The sequence below is a fragment of the Medicago truncatula genome, chromosome 8 (assembly GCF_003473485.1).
Source record: "Medicago truncatula cultivar Jemalong A17 chromosome 8, MtrunA17r5.0-ANR, whole genome shotgun sequence".
NCBI lineage: Eukaryota > Viridiplantae > Streptophyta > Magnoliopsida > Fabales > Fabaceae > Medicago > Medicago truncatula.
The window spans coordinates 13594496-13610560 of NC_053049.1; the positions used below are offsets into that span (position 1 = coordinate 13594496).

Here is a 16065-nt window from a genome sequence, read left to right on the forward strand (position 1 = left end):
CATGTGCGAGTTTAAATCCGCAATTTCCCACTTTCCACTATTTGATATGTTTAAAAAGAAATATGTCAGTGGAAACCATAAATTATAGGCTAAAATATAGTTTTGATCCTTGCAAATATGCCTCGTTTTGGTTTTAGTCCCTGTAATTTTCTTTTGTTGTTTTTGGTCCCTGCAAATATGTTTCGTTTTGATTTTGGTCCCTGACCCCACTTTTGTATTGATTTGCACACGTGGCACATGATGACTGAATCCATTTATTAAGAAAATAGTCCCTACAAAATCTTTTGATTTTTAAAAAGATCCCTGCAAAATATTTTAATTTTGAAAATAGTCCCTGGAGGGACTATTTTTAAAAACAAAATATTTTGCAGGGATCAAAAACAATAATTTTTTTTTACAGGGATTAAAACCAAAACGAGACATATTTGCAGGAACAAAAACCATATTTTAGCCTAAATTATATTATACATTCAATAAATATTCAATTTTAAAGGTAACTTTGATTTTAGAGCTATGCTATATTTCGCCAAAGATATCCACCAGCCCGTAGCCTACAAAAGTGGTCTCATTTCATGGAAAGTAACTTTGATTTCTTTTGAGTGTTTTAGATAATTTATAGGGTTAATTAAGTTTTTAGTCCCTATAAATATTCAGAATTTTGCTTTTAGTCTCTACAAAATAAAATCACACTTTTTAGTCCTTATAAAATTTTCCATCAACATTTTTAGTCCTTATAAAATTTTTCATAAGCATTTTTAGTCCCTATAAAATTTTTCCATCAGCATTTTTAGTCCCTAAAATGCTTAAGGAAAATGTCACAGGGACTAAAAAGTGTGATTTTATTTTGTAGGGACTAAAAACAAAACTGTGAATATTTATAGGGACTAAAAACTTAATTAACCCTAATTTATATATGAAAAATGGAACCATTATGTATAGGTCTTATTTTTCTTTATTAGTTTCAAATGCCAAATATATACTCGCATTTACAATTTCAATGTTTTTATATTTTATAATTTTGCACCTGGACTTTAAATCTGTCAAGAAATAAATCAGATGTAACTAACATATCCCCTACATATCCAACAATTGATATACATTCCTCAACATAATTACAGCAGTCATTACACTTTTCAAGTTCAAATAATAAAGATGTAGGAGATGACATAAAATCAATTAATTGATACAAATGAAAAAAAATTAAAAACTTAGATCATGACAGAGATTTAAAATTCTATTTCAAATCCTTCACCGATTAAAATACAATTGATTCAAAATTACAATTGGTTCTCTTCATTGCAATGATTTAAACTTAATTAAAATTTTGCAAGAGAAATTAGAATCGACATTATAAAATTGGTCACTAATTGATTCCAAAACCTATGTTACACGAAAGCCACTCATGTCTAAATAACAATAATAAACCTTCAACACAACCAACATCAACTAATCTCAAAAGGACCCAAACAAACATTTTTAACCTTCAAAATCACAGTTCCACTTGCCACACATTTCTGCACAATTTCATTAAAAAATACAAAAAATAACTTCAAAATAGAGACAAAAAAAAGTAGTGATTGAAAATTTTATAAGAACTAAAAGTTTGAAGGAAAATTTAGAGGAACAAAAACAAAAAATTGTTATATTTATAGGGACCAAAAACATATTTAACCCTTACAAATATCCCTCTTGTGCAGAAACCTTAAAATTCTTATGTTATATCCCTCTTGTTGTGTGCATAAGAATCTAGCAGCAAACTTTCAAATCAGTCCTTTGGTTAGCGATTTTGCAATTTTCTAACAATAATCAAATTAATGGTAACTAGCAAAACTCTTCTCTTATATTGCATTTCATCATCACTCGTGCGTTAATTAATCTCTTCTAACACACAAAACATACCTTGTTCCATTTCTCATGTTATGTTACACTCACTACCACCACCTTCAAAATTCCTCAATGTCCACAAAACAACGTTACAACGTTCATTCAAAACATGTCTTAAACTTTTCCACTCACTCAAAAAACACGAACACAACCTGTTCGAAAAAATTCCCCAACCAAATGCTTCCTCGATTAACCGCTCCATGCTTAATTTCTTACATAAAAATCTTCCCTTTCAAGCTCTTTCCGTATTCAAGAACCAAACCCAGTTTCCGTTTCTTCAAAATATCGATGAGGTGACACTTGCCTTGTCGTTCAAGGCATGTCGGGGTGAGTTCATATTGGGTGCCCAGATTCATGGATTTGTTGTGGCTACTGGGTTTGTTTCACGTGTTACTGTGTCGAATTCGTTGATGAAAATGTACTGTAAAGCTGGGAGATTTGAACTTGCTTTGTGTGTTTTCGAGGGTTTGAGTTGTCCTGATATTGTTTCGTGGAATACTATTCTTTCTGGGTTTGAGAAGAGTGTTGATGCTTTGAATTTCGCGTGTTTTATGCATTTGAATGGGGTGGTTTTTGATCCTGTGACGTATACCACTGCTCTTTCGTTTTGTTGGGATAGGGATTATTGGGATGATCATGGGTTTTTGTTTGGGTTGCAGTTGCATTCTCTTGTGGTTAAATGTGGATTTGGCTGTGAAGTTTTTATAGGGAATGCGCTTGTGACAATGTATTCGAGGTGGGGGGGATTAGATGAGGCGGGGAGAGTTTTTAATGAAATGACTATAAGAGATTTGGTTTCTTGGAATGCGATGCTTTCTGGGTATGCTCAAGAGGGGGAGTGTTATGGGTTGGAAGCTGTTTTATTGTTTGGCAACATGGTGAGAGAAGGGATGTTGCTTGACCATGTTTCGTTAACGGGTGCGATTTCTGCTTGTGGTTATACCAAAAACTTGGAGTTTGGGAAGCAGATTCATGGTTTGGCTCAAAAATTGGGTTATGGAACACATGTAGCAGTTTGCAATGTTTTGATTTCGACTTATTCAAAATGTAAGGTTCTTAGAGATGCGAAGGCAGTTTTTCAAGACATGAGTGCTCGCAATGTAGTATCTTGGACGACACTGATTTCAATTGACGAAGAGAATGTGGTGTCTCTCTTTAATGCTATGAGAGTTGATGGTGTTTATCCAAATGATGTTACATTTATAGGATTATTGCATGCTATAACAATCAGGAATATGGTGAAAGAAGGTCTAATGGTTCATGGGTTGTGCTTAAAAAGTTGCTTATCATCAGAACAAAATGTCTCCAATAGCCTAATTACCATGTATGCCAAGTTTGAGTCGATTCAAGAATCAAAGAAGATTTTTGAGGAGCTTAACTATCAAGGAACAATATCATGGAATGCATTAATTTCAGGGTATGCTCAAAACGGTTTGTGTAAAGAAGCTTTCCTTACATTTTTATCTGCAATAAAGGAGATAAAACCCAACCAATACACATTTGGTAGTGTATTAAATGCCATTGCTGCAGCTGAAGATATATCTTTGAAACACGGGCAACGTTGCCATTCTCACTTGATCAAACTTGGTTTAAACACTGACCCATTTGTTGCAGGGGCTCTGCTTGACATGTATGGCAAGCGTGGAAACATTAACGAGTCTCAAAGAGTATTCAACGAGACACCTGAAAAAACCCAGTTTTCTTGGACGGGAATGATATCTGCCTACGCCCGCCATGGAGACTACGAGTCAGTGATGAGTTTATACAAGGAAATTGAGAGGGAAGGAAGCAATCTTGATTCCATCACTTTCCTATCTGTTTTAGCTGCATGTTGTAGAAAGGGTATGGTTGATGTAGGCCATATAATATTTGACTCTATGGTGAAGAAACATTCAATTGAACCAACCCCTGAGCATTACTCAATTATGGTAGACATGTTGGGCCGTGTGGGACGGCTAGATGAGGCGGAAGAGTTGATGCATCAGATTCCAGGCGGACCTGGACTGTCAGTGTTGCAAAGCTTGCTTGGGTCTTGTAAATTACATGGGAATGTGGAGATGGCAGAGAGAGTCGTTGATAGTTTAATACAAATGGATCCTGGAAGTTCAGGTCCATATGTGTTGATGGCAAACTTGTATGCCGAGAAAGGGAATTGGGAGAAAGTTGCTGAAGTGAGAAAAGGGATGAGAGGGAGGGGAGTAAAGAAGGAAGTGGGATTCAGTTGGGTGGATGTTGCTAATGTTGATTCCTTGCATTTGCATGGTTTCTCATCTGGTGACAAGTCACACCCAGAGTCTGAGACTATTGATAGAATGGCAGAGTTTTTGGGATTGCAAATGATATTTTCGAAAGAGAGTGGAGGGACAGGAGGTGATTGGCATCGAGAGTTTGAACTAGTGAGCCATGGATAGATAGCTTGACCGTGTTCATTCAAAACGAAACTGATGTGTTGAACTATGTTCAAATTGTTGGTTAAGTGGGAAATTTTAGAGGGAGCGGGGATGGGGACTTTCTTTAAAGAATTCCTTCAAAGTCCTTATCCTTTTCATTTTGGAGTTCCCCCAAATTCAGGGGGTTTGGAAGAAAAACAAAGCAATTTAATTGTGTACACTCATTTCATTCAACTACCAAAGATACAATTTTGCAATTCAGTTCCAGAGTTGTAAACCCCAACTTCTTTCCCAACTCTGTACCCTGTCTTTTTCTCTCTCGATCTCAAAGGGCATTTGTATCTGTAAATTTTTGTTCATCAACACAGATGTTTGTGAATAGCTTGCTTTGATTCAGGTATTTCTTCATTCTAACTTTTTTATTTCATGTCTTCATTATTGTTGAATCTGGTTTATCTATTTGCTTTGAATCATTCCATTCAGGTCTTAAGTTTGTGTTTCTGCTTTGAATCATTCAGTAATCTAGTAATTTTTAAAAGTACTTTTGTTGTTTGTTTGGGTTCATGGTTGATTTGTTGTGAGTTCATGGCTTGTTTCCTTGATTCTTTCCAACTACAGCTCATTTAATTCAGAAATCTTACTTATTGGAATATTTTTATGGTTCAGTTGATTAAATCAATGTATGTCGGACAAAAGTGCAGACATTATCAGTCCTTTCCCCGCTCTTTTGAAAGTAGTAGCTAACAATCTTCTATTGTGATATAAATCATTTGAGGAGAATAATCTGATCTACAAAATTAATTTTTGTTATGGTTATCTTATTGTCTCAACTTCTAGATGATTTGTTGGACAAAATTATATTGGTGATGATATAGACTTTAAAGTAATGGTTCTAATGATACTTGCGTTGAGAGTCCTACATTAGACGTGATATGGCCCGAAAAATGTTTATAAGTTAGAAGCTTCTCTCCCCTTAAAAGTCGGTTTTGTAAGGTTGGGTTAGTCTCAGCTCTCAACTCAAAGTTTAATAGTAATTTATCTCTAAGGTTGATATTTGTTAGGTGGGAAAAGATGTGCAGATTCAGAGCTTATATAGCCTTTTTTTTTGTTTTTTTTTGTTGAAGTTCTTATATAGCATTGTTATTTGAGAAAATAAATGAATAAGTAAAGCAGTCACTGCAGTAAAAAAAAAAAGTAGAGCAGCCACTTTTATGTGTTTCATTATCTTTTGGGGAGATGAAAAATAGGAATGGGGACACCGGAGGGTGATGCTTATTTGAAGGGCTGTCATTCAATATATGTTATATTTGTCCTATGACTCCGACCTGTTTTACTAGGGTGACACTGAAGTTACCAGTATATTTTTCCACCAGTTCATGTTAATCTAAGGAGTTTATTTGGGTTTTAAACTTTTAATATGCTTTGTAATGGTACAGGTTCTGATCATTAGCCATGGACCTTCAGTTTTTGGGGTCAAAAAGCATAACAGAGTAGCAAGATGGAAATGGTAAGGAAGCTATGGAAAATTATCAGAGTCACCAAACAGGGCTAATTTTTCTAAAGGAATGTCAGTGTCACCGTGAGGGGTAACCTCGGCGCAACTGGTAAAGTTGTTGTCATGTGACTGTAAGGTCACGGGTTCAAGTCCTAGAAACAGCCTCTTGTGTAAAAACAGGGTAAGGCTGCGTACAATACACCAAATGGTGGGACCCCTTCCCGGACCCTGCGTATGCGGGAGCTTCAGTGCGCCGGGTTGCCCTTTAATGTCAGTGTCACCATGTAAGTGAACCAGTGTTATCGATGGTGGAAAGCCAAAGGTCTGCCATAAAATGCCATGGCACAGAAATCCTTCACAAATTGCCAATTGGCCATGGCGATTGTTAAAAATGATTTGTTGTTATTTGTTAATAATTCATAAGAGAATGCTGTTTAAGGTTCTAAATTGCCACGATTCCTCTACATCTATATGGAGTCTGATCCTGTGAATTGCTGTGGAAGGTGTGGATATATTTAAGAAAACTGTTTATCTTGATTGTTATATCAATATCAGTGGGCGGCAGAAACTGGAGCGAAATTGCTCTTTGCAGTTTGGAGTGATGAGTGAACATGTTAGGACTAGTACTAGCACTGATATCCTTCTTTCTTGGACAAATGCAAATGTAACTCAATGTCAATGGAGATCATTTATGGTCTCCCCCCTCTTTTCAGTTCATGTATAATGGATGGTATTGGATAATGATTTGCATATTTGATAAATAGTTCATATAGGCTGAAAAAGTAGTCCCTTTTGCGAATAACTTTGCAATTGTAACTTCTATAGAATATTTATATTTCCTACATATTTTTTAACCTCAAATAGAATTATAAATTTATTTTTTTTATGCATACCCAAAGTGACATTGTGATGAAATATAGTTAAGTGCATATATAAAATTCTTCAAATTTTGTGGAAGGTTGTAGTCTTGTAGATATAGCATTGTACTAAGCCTCTATTTGTGTCACTTTTTTTTTTATATCGAGCCTTTGTTTTATTGCCTAAAGCTCCTTCCCCATTTTTTTTTTAATTTCCCTGAAGAGTACTGTCAAACGAAATTAGATTTTCCAATTCTTATTGATGGTTAATAATTAATATGAGAGAAATAGTTCTGACACATGTTGCTAGTTTTGAGGAATTCAATTTTCTTTAAGCAAAATTCTGGGTTCAAGAATTGAGAATGAAAAAATATTTTTTATCAGAGCTTTACCTCATATTGTATGGATTCACTCTTATCAACATCGATTAATTCTGCATTCTATGGTAAAAGTATTGGTTACACAATCGGACAATGAAGTGTAAATCCACCTTCGTTGTCTTCTATCAATGTATATAGCATATATGCATGAGTTAGTTTATATTCAGTTGCTAGAGTTAGTGCTGACATAACATTCAGTTAGGATCGTGCTGACATGCCAGCAATCTGTCACCGTCAATGCCGACATGGTAGTAGTTAATTATAGTCAATTCTGATGTGGTAGCAGTCAGTTAGTCTTCCTTTATGCGGCAATTTGTTAGATCTAGTTCCTTGCATATATTAGCAAGCTCTCTTGTAAATTTAATCAGTTTTTAGAATGCAACTTCATTTCATACTTGGAAAACTCTCTGATCTCTAATTTCATCATGTTATCATTGAGCTCTTGGTTGGATTTTCCTTCTGCAACCTATTCCTCTTGATTGGTTCAGCTATGATGAGCAGCCTCAGGTTGAAGAAATTTGATGCTGACTCCATGTCGGATCCATCAGTTTATCGTTCAATTGTTGGTCCTCTATAGTATGCCACCTTAACAAGACCAGACATCTCATTTAATGTCAACAAAGTTTCCCTGTTCATGGCTAATCCCTTGGAATCTCATTGGAAAGCCATCAAAAGAATTCAGCGATATCTCAAAGGCTTTCTGAGTCTTGGACTACTGCAGCAGCCTGCTATACCTGGTGATCCATTCTCTCTTCGTGAATAATGTATTGGTGAGGATAAATAATGTATTGAGTAGAAAAAGGTGAGACTTGTGTGAAATGAGATTGGAACTAAATTTTGTACAAGCGTATTACCGTAATTAAGGTGCAAACTAACTTGTGTGTATATTGTGCTAATAGCTGAGTTTTTTGTGGCTTAACTTGACCCTAAGTCCCTAACATAGGTTTTATTAAAGATAATAATTTTCTTTTTCAAAAAAGAAAAACAAGAATTATATACATGTAGGATATGATAAACCCTTTGCATTCACATTCACACCTATTAACCCTTTGCACTTGATACTTCACATTAAACATTAATGAGGTGATTATTTCACCAGTATGATTCAACATTGACAGATTATATGCTACGCGATTAATGAATGAACATGATTGAAGATCACACCATAGTTGCGGTGCTATTGCAAAAGCCTCGGCAACTACAATATCGTGGCTGCAATTGCAGATGCCAACCGTAATTTGAAACCATGATATATTTAGACTAAATTCTTTTTCAATAATACATACCACTTCATCGTATTCATCAATAACATGCAACAAGAAATCGAAAACAACAAAGTTATTAAAAGAAAAAGGCTCACTTAGCCTCCCTGCATAATGCCAATCAAAAGAAATCTATGTATTACATCAATGAAACTTCAATAATATTGTAATAGGGTTAATATGTCTTTACCCCTGTATTTTAGGTGAGTTCCGGTTTATCCCCCTGTAAAAAAATTTGTTTAGATTCCAACCTTAACGAATCCTCCATAAATTAGCCATCTTCTTGCTCCTCATCTTGGTTTTGAACAATAAGTTCATAATTACGGTTTTTGTTAATTGGTAAAACCGGAAATGAAAATTTATTTGTTGGTTCAATTAAAAATTCATCAAAACGGCATTTTTGTGGAAAAAAAGTTATGAAATGTTGAACATGCCAACACAAGTTCAACTTGTGCCTTAAATAGGAATTGAGACGACTCAAAATAGCTAGTGAGTCATGATTTTAAAATACTAAATATCCTCTTGATCATATTTCTTAAAGATGCATGTCAAAATTAAACAATTGATTTTCATTTTGAGAGTTATTACCTTTACATACAAAATCTTGTACGTGATGCCACACACTTTGAAATAGATCAAAATAATATTTGATAAAAAAAAAAAAAAGCAACTTTTTAAGTTCCATGGCTAAAATTCAGCTTAATGCATGCATTTAATGTATGTGTTTTGATAATAGTCTATAATTTCTACAAAATATTTTTATTTGTATAACTTTGTGATTAATCTCTCTCCCACATTCTTTCTTTTACATCTTTTCACAGGTTCAACTTCTAAATATACTATAAAATTAAATGAGTTGACATCAATAACGTGATTTTTCCCTAAAAAAAAAGTCTAACGTGAGTTTGGAGTCAAAATCTCAAAATCACGTTAAAAAAATAAATAGACAACGAGGCATATGGGTTCGCGTTTGATTTTGTTCTAAATATATGCAACTTTTATTATAGAATATTCCTTGAGGCGATGAGTTGACTTTTGCCTTAACAAGAGTTTAACACTCTCTCAACTATATGCATTCATAATCTGTCTTGTGTGTGCTGTTTTCTCTTAATACATGGATATGGCTATGGCTTCTTCTTCATCCTTTGATGGCTCTGGTCTGAAAAAATATGATGTTTTTATCAGCTTTCGAGGTGACGACACACGGGCTGGTTTCACAAGCCATCTTCACGCTGCATTGTGCCGAAGCAACTTTCATACATACATAGACTACAGGATCGAAAAAGGAGATGAAGTTTGGGGAGAACTTCAGAAAGCAATCAATGAATCCACTCTTTTTCTTGTCGTGTTCTCAGAGAACTACGCATTTTCAACATGGTGTTTGAACGAACTAGTTCAAATAATGGAGTGTAGCAACAACAATGAAAATGATAACGTTGTTGTTATTCCTGTGTTCTACCATGTTGACCCTTCACATGTTCGGAAGCAGACTGGCAGTTACGGCACTGCTTTGGCAAAACACATTGACCATAAGATGTTGCAAAATTGGAAGAATGCTCTTTTCGAAGCATCTAATTTATCTGGATTCCATTCTACCACATACAGGTTTTCACTACTTTCCAACATAATATTTTCAGTATTGGTTGGCATTCACATGATGTATGTATTAATTATTTTATATTTTTTTTTGTAAATGGTAGGACTGAATCTGACTTGATTGAAGACATTATCAGAGTTGTATTAGGAAAATTAAATCACCGGTACGCAATTGAACTTACATATAGTTTCATACTCGATGAAAATTACTGGAGCATTAAATCTTTAATAAAAATTGATTCATCAGAAGTTCAAATCATTGGAGTTTGGGGAATGGGGGGCACAGGCAAGACAACCCTTGCTGCTGCCATGTTTCAAAGAGTCTCTTCTCACTATGAAGGCCATTGCTTCTTAGAAAATGTGACAGAACAATCAGAAAAGCATGGAATCAATGACACATGCAACAAACTTCTTTCCAAGTTACTAGGGGAAGACCTTGATATTACCACTCTCAAAGTAATACCATCCATGATCAGGAGAAGACTCAAACGCATGAAATCTTTCATTGTACTAGATGACGTACATACCTCGGAACTTCTACAAAACTTGATTGGAGTGGGACATGGTTGGTTAGGAGCTGGTAGCACAGTCATTGTGACGACTAGGGATAAGCATGTGCTGATAAGTGGAGGAATTGAAGAAATTTATGAAGTTAAGAAGATGAACTCCCAAAATTCCCTCCAGCTTTTCTGCTTGAATGCTTTTGACACTGTCTTCCCTAAGGAGGGATTTGTGGAGCTCTCAAAAAGAGCGATTGATTACGCCAAAGGCATCCCTTTAGCTCTGAAAGTTTTGGGATCATCACTTCGTTGCAAAAGTGAAATAGAATGGAATTGTGCACTGTCTAAACTGGAGAAAATTTCCAATGCCGAAATTGATAGGATACTAAGATGGAGTTATAATGAATTGGATGATAAAGAGAAAAATATATTTTTGGACATTGCATGCTTTTTCAAAGGGCGTGAAAGGAATAGCGTGACAAAAATATTAAATGACTGTGGTTTCTTTGCTGATATAGGGATAAGTCATCTTTTAGACAAGGCTCTTATAAGAGTTGACTATAAAAATTTCATACAAATGCATGACTTGATACAGGAAATGGGAAGACAAATTGTTCGTGAAGAATCTCTTAAGAATCCTGGACAACGCAGTAGATTATGTGATCCTAAGGAAGTTTTTGATGTATTGAAAAATAATAGAGTAAGAGAATGATACGCTCACCTGCTTCCTAGGCATATGTTTTTTATACATAAATTGCAAGTTACTACAAAAGTACTAACACTGATTCTTTTTTTCTTTCTCCAGGGATCTGAGATTATTGAAGCCATATTTTTAGATGCTACTGAATATACACATATAAATTTAAACCCTAAAGCATTTGAAAAAATGGTAAATCTAAGGCTACTTGCTTTTCGAGACCACAAGGGAGTCAAATCTGTAAGCCTTCCACATGGTCTTGACTCATTGCCAGAAACTTTGAGATACTTTTTGTGGGATGGATACCCTTGGAAATCTCTGCCGCCAACTTTTTGTGCCGAAATGCTTGTGGAGCTTTCCATGCAAGAAAGCCATGTGGAAAAACTTTGGAATGGAGTACTGGTAAGCACAATCCATATGTTTATGTAATACTAGCATATTATTTATGGTTAATTGCAGTTTTGATCTTCCTATTTTAGCAAAACTGCAAATTCAGTACTCCAATTTTTAATTGTGCACATTTGATTTCCATGTCAAAAATAAAAATAAGAATGTTCAACCCATGATTTTGACCTTCCAATTTTGCAAGTAGGGATTAGTCAAAAGTTATGAATTTGGGGACCAAAATTGTGCAATTAGAAATGGAGTAACAAAATTGCGGTTTTTGCCAAATAGGAGAATAAAAAATGCATTCAAACCTTTAATTTATTTCCCCTTCGCGGTCACATCTCAGCACTGGATCATTTTAACTGTCACTGAAAATGAAACCAACAAGTAAAATCTGTATAATTTAAGAAAATGTACTAACTTTTTTGACCAATGGTATATTGTTACAGGATATGCCAAATTTAGAGGTACTTGATCTCGGTCGCTCCAGAAAGCTGATAGAGTGTCCAAATGTGTCTGGTTCCCCAAATCTAAAATATGTCACACTTGAAGATTGTGAAAGCATGCCTGAAGTCGATTCATCAATTTTCCTTCTGCAAAAGCTTGAAAGATTAAGCGTGTTAGGATGTACGTCGCTTAAGAGCCTTTCCAGTAACACTTGTTCTCCAGCCTTCCGTGAATTGAATGCTATGTTTTGCGACAATCTCAAAGATATCTCAGTCACATTTGCTTCCGTTGATGGTTTGGTTTTGTTTTTGACAGAATGGGATGGGAATGAACTTCCATCATCAATATTGCATAAAAAAAATCTTACAAGGTTAGTCTTTCCTATCAGTGATTGTCTTGTGGATCTTCCTGAAAACTTTTCCGACGAAATTTGGCTTATGAGTCAACGGAGTTGTGAACACGACCCTTTCATAACTTTACATAAAGTACTTCCTAGTCCTGCCTTCCAGAGTGTAAAAAGGTTAATTTTTTCCCATGCTCCTTTGTTGTCTGAAATCCCAAGCAATATCTCGTTACTATCGTCATTAGACTCTTTAACACTGTCTGGTTTAATCATCAGAAGCTTGCCTGAAACCATCAGGTATCTTCCCCAACTGAAACGTCTGGATGTTTTGAACTGTAAAATGCTTCAATCTATTCCACCGCTTTCAAAGCACGTTTGTTTTTTTATGTTATGGAATTGTGAATCGCTTGAGAAAGTGTTGAGTTTGAGTGAACCAGCTGAGAAACCTAGGTGTGGTTTTCTGCTCCTTAACTGCATAAAATTGGATCCACATTCATACCAAACAGTTTTAAACGATGCTATGGAAAGGATTGAACTTGTAGCAAAAGTAGTTTCAGAAAATGCATTTGTATGTGACAGTGCGTGGCACTTCTTACCTGCTATGCCTGGCATGGAAAATTGGTTCCATTACTCTTCTACACAAGTTTCTGTCACTCTTGAGCTTCCTTCTAATTTGTCGGGTTTTGCCTACTACTTGGTTCTTTCTCAAGGCCGTATGGGATATGGTGTAGATTTTGGATGTGAGTGCTTCTTGGACAATAATTCTGGTGAAAAAGTCTATATAACAAGTTTCACAAAAACCAGTTTCATAGGTTTGTTACGTCGTTTCGATCCATTAATCCACATGATGTCGGATCATTTAGTTTTTTGGTATGATGGAGGAAGTTGCAAGCAAATAATGGAAGCATTTGAAGAAATAAAAGCCGATAATGATGTGAACAACACTAGTTACAATCCAAAGCTTACATTTAGATTCTTTATTCATGAAAATATATACGATGAAGTAGTGATAAAAGAGTGTGGGTTTCACTGGATGTATAAGGAAGAAACAGTTCCTTTAACAATTTCTGAATCCCATGATGAAGAAGAAATTGCATCTTCATCGGATTTTCAATCCAATGATCAAGAAGTAATAGTTCCTCCAGAAAATTTTGAATCAGATGATCTAGAAGAAACAATTCCTTCAAGAAACAAATTAAAGCTAGGCATGTTTGGAACTCTGCCATCAAATCTAGAATTAGACGAAACATGTGATTTGAGGTACATAATCTTCCTAGCAGTCATTATACTGATAACTTGGGGAATAAGTTTAGTTTACAGGCTCTGCTCAATTTTATGTTACTGCATAATAATTCTGTTTATGAGCAGATGTTCGCTTGAAGAGCTCATGCATATTGGATTTTTTGGAGATCACATGAACACTTTGTTTGGTTCCACAGAAGAACAAAGCAATTCTGAAGAGGAGAGAAAAAATGTCGAATGAATAGGCACGAGTCTTTTATTAGGTATGCATGACCAAATAAGATCTCAATAAGTTGTTTGTATGTTTGCTTTTACTTCTAGCACCATCATTCACAAATTAATTCTTGCTCACAATTTCTAAAGAACAAGTCTATTATAGGAAATTTCTTTTTCACCCTCATTTAAACTTTCGAGTTTTATTACACACATTTATCAGGGTTTTAGCACTTTTCTCATAAGTTCCTTCTAACATCGTTTATTAACTATATTTAAGATGTTGTTTATCAGAAGATGCATGAGACTGTTGGTGATGGGAAAAAAACTTTCCAAGATTTGTCAAATTTGAAATTGATAATGTCACTTCATTCAAACCTGAACCTCCTAAGTTCAAACAGAAAAGAGTTATGGAAGGATTGCAATTGCAAGGCCTTAGTGTGACAAAGAAGTCTTGGAGACTAAGCAACGAGCAGCATAAATTTCTCGGAGAAATGGCGAACAATTTCTGCTACAAAGGCTCTTAAGTGAGGTGCATCATATACTTCATACTTCAAGCTTCTCAAGAGATAGAACTGATGAATCAACATTGGACAAGCTTTCATAAAGGCTTAGTTCTACAAGTTTAAGATTTGGGGCACAGGACAAAGTTTGACACTCTTTTAGGCTTGTTGATTATGTAACAAAATGTAAATGACAGAAACAGACTGAACAAGTTAGTATTATGCATATATATGAGTTAGTTAAATCAATGTAGTTTTAAACAGACTAATTTCTTCCACAGATTGTGCACTGAACACAATATGGTCTTTATCTCAATTCTCTCTGTTTTCACATAGTTAACAGTTAATCAATTGTTTTCACTTCATTTTTTTTTTTTTATTGAAACACAAACTAACAAATTTTGAATCATAAGAGAAACTTGAATCATGCATACCTATGCTTAAAGAGTAAACCACCAAATTTTGTGATGAAACCACTAAATTAATCCATGTCTTTGTAACTCATTCTCAAACTAGTCTATGACTTTGTTAATATCTCAAAATAGTCTTCGTCTTTGTTCATTTGGTCTCTCCGTTAGTATCCGTTATCTAACACTGCTTAATGTGTTGATGTGGCACGTTAACTCTGTTAGTTCTAGCATTATGTCAAAATAGTCCCTAACTTTATCCACTTAGTGTCAAATTAGTCCATTATTCCATCGTGAACTGTGAGTAATCCCATTATGGCATCGTCTAAATCATGTTGTTATCGATTACATCATTATTGTTTTGTTACTTTATTATCCTTATTTAATTAAGTTTAATGGTAAAATAGTAAATTAATTTTAAAGTCCCTCCCCTCCTCTTGTGAACCAAACACATTTTTAATTAAAATCCCTCTCCTCCCCTCTCCTCTCCTTTTATGAACCAAACATATATTTAATTAAAGGACCTCCCCTCCCTTTCCATCCCCTTCATTAAAATCCCTCTCTTCCCCTCCCCTCTGTTGAACCAAACAGACCTTAAGTTTATATTTTGGGTCGACTTTTTTCATTATCTCAGTTATATCCTAAAACAACTTTTTCTTTAATAATGACTGTTGTTTGTGTTGTTAAAAATATAAGAATTTAGATTTTTTTTATTATATTGTTGGTGTCATTGAAATAGATAAACAAGACTAGTTTGATTTGCCGTCAACAAATTCTCCCATGTCGTCCATTTGGGAACCTGCTACGCCATCTTTGAAGAAGAACGGACCGAGCGCAAGGATAGATTTAAATTCCGTTACTTGAACTTACTAGATGAAGCTTTTGAACATGCAGCAGAAAAACAGAAAATGGAAAATAAGGCAAGGGGAATAAAGGTTGTTGCTGTCATGTGTCATGGGAAAAATCCTCTCGCTCTTAGCACATTGAATGGTCACGGTCAGGGCCATCCACTACTGTTCCATTGCCGCGAAGAGCGTTGGACGCCTATCCCCTGCATGTAAACGAACTTTTTAGATATCTGCATGTTTAAAGATCGGTTTTGTGCAGTCAATAAAATTGGTCGGACAGTTGCTTTTGGACCGGGCGATAGTGTTGAGTTATTGACTGAATATGTGGATGGAGGGGACATGAAATTCTTGGTCGAGAGCGAGGGTGAGTTGTTGCTAGTGGACATCTATGACCCTCATCGTTACGGTTTCCCTGGTGAATATGGTTTAAAGCTTGATGTGTTCAGACTTGATGAAAAGGAGAAGAAATGGGTCAAGTTGGCGAGTTTAGGGGAAAGAATTATTTTCTTGTCAAAGGAAATTGTGTCATCTTTAGTGATGATGCATTCCACTATGTTGACGAGATGCTTTGTGGGATGTGTGTTTTTCACTTGGATCAATGCCGGCTTTCCCCT

At 35.3% G+C, this 16065-nt stretch overlaps 2 protein-coding genes across 3 annotated transcripts; both read left to right on the top strand.

The window, feature by feature from the left end:
• The first annotated feature begins 1636 nt into the window (after nt 1-1636).
• Nucleotides 1637-6568, top strand: LOC11439884 (pentatricopeptide repeat-containing protein At4g32430, mitochondrial). The gene is made up of 2 exons (XM_003627637.3): nt 1637-4671; nt 5711-6568. Exon 1 carries the CDS (start codon nt 1920-1922, stop codon nt 4293-4295), a length of 2376 nt encoding a protein of 791 aa, XP_003627685.1. The 5' UTR covers nt 1637-1919; the 3' UTR covers nt 4296-4671; nt 5711-6568.
• A 2731-nt stretch (nt 6569-9299) lies between these two features.
• On the top strand, nt 9300-14461 carry LOC11443433 (TMV resistance protein N). 2 transcript variants are annotated; one of them, XM_003627639.4, is made up of 6 exons: nt 9300-9873; nt 9969-11064; nt 11170-11463; nt 11898-13498; nt 13607-13743; nt 13988-14461. In XM_003627639.4, the coding sequence occupies exons 1-5, from the start codon at nt 9383-9385 to the stop codon at nt 13719-13721; spliced, it is 3597 nt and encodes a 1198-aa protein (XP_003627687.2). In that variant the 5' UTR covers nt 9300-9382; the 3' UTR covers nt 13722-13743; nt 13988-14461. The 2 variants fall into 2 exon arrangements, with proteins under 2 accessions (XP_003627687.2, XP_024627857.1); XM_024772089.2 differs by having other exon boundaries at nt 13991-14461.
• The last annotated feature ends 1604 nt before the right edge of the window (nt 14462-16065 follow it).

What these genes read in the sequence shown, in the direction of transcription:
- LOC11439884 (XM_003627637.3), top strand. Translation starts at nt 1,920, where the DNA reads ATGTTACACTCACTACCACCACCTTCAAAATTCCTCAATGTCCACAAA.
- LOC11443433 (XM_003627639.4), top strand. Translation starts at nt 9,383, where the DNA reads ATGGATATGGCTATGGCTTCTTCTTCATCCTTTGATGGCTCTGGTCTG. An exon ending in TTCCATTCTACCACATACAG is followed by an intron (nt 9,874 to 9,968) that starts GTTTTCACTACT and finishes TGTAAATGGTAG; the next exon opens with GACTGAATCTGACTTGATTG. An exon ending in AACTTTGGAATGGAGTACTG is followed by an intron (nt 11,464 to 11,897) that starts GTAAGCACAATC and finishes ATATTGTTACAG; the next exon opens with GATATGCCAAATTTAGAGGT.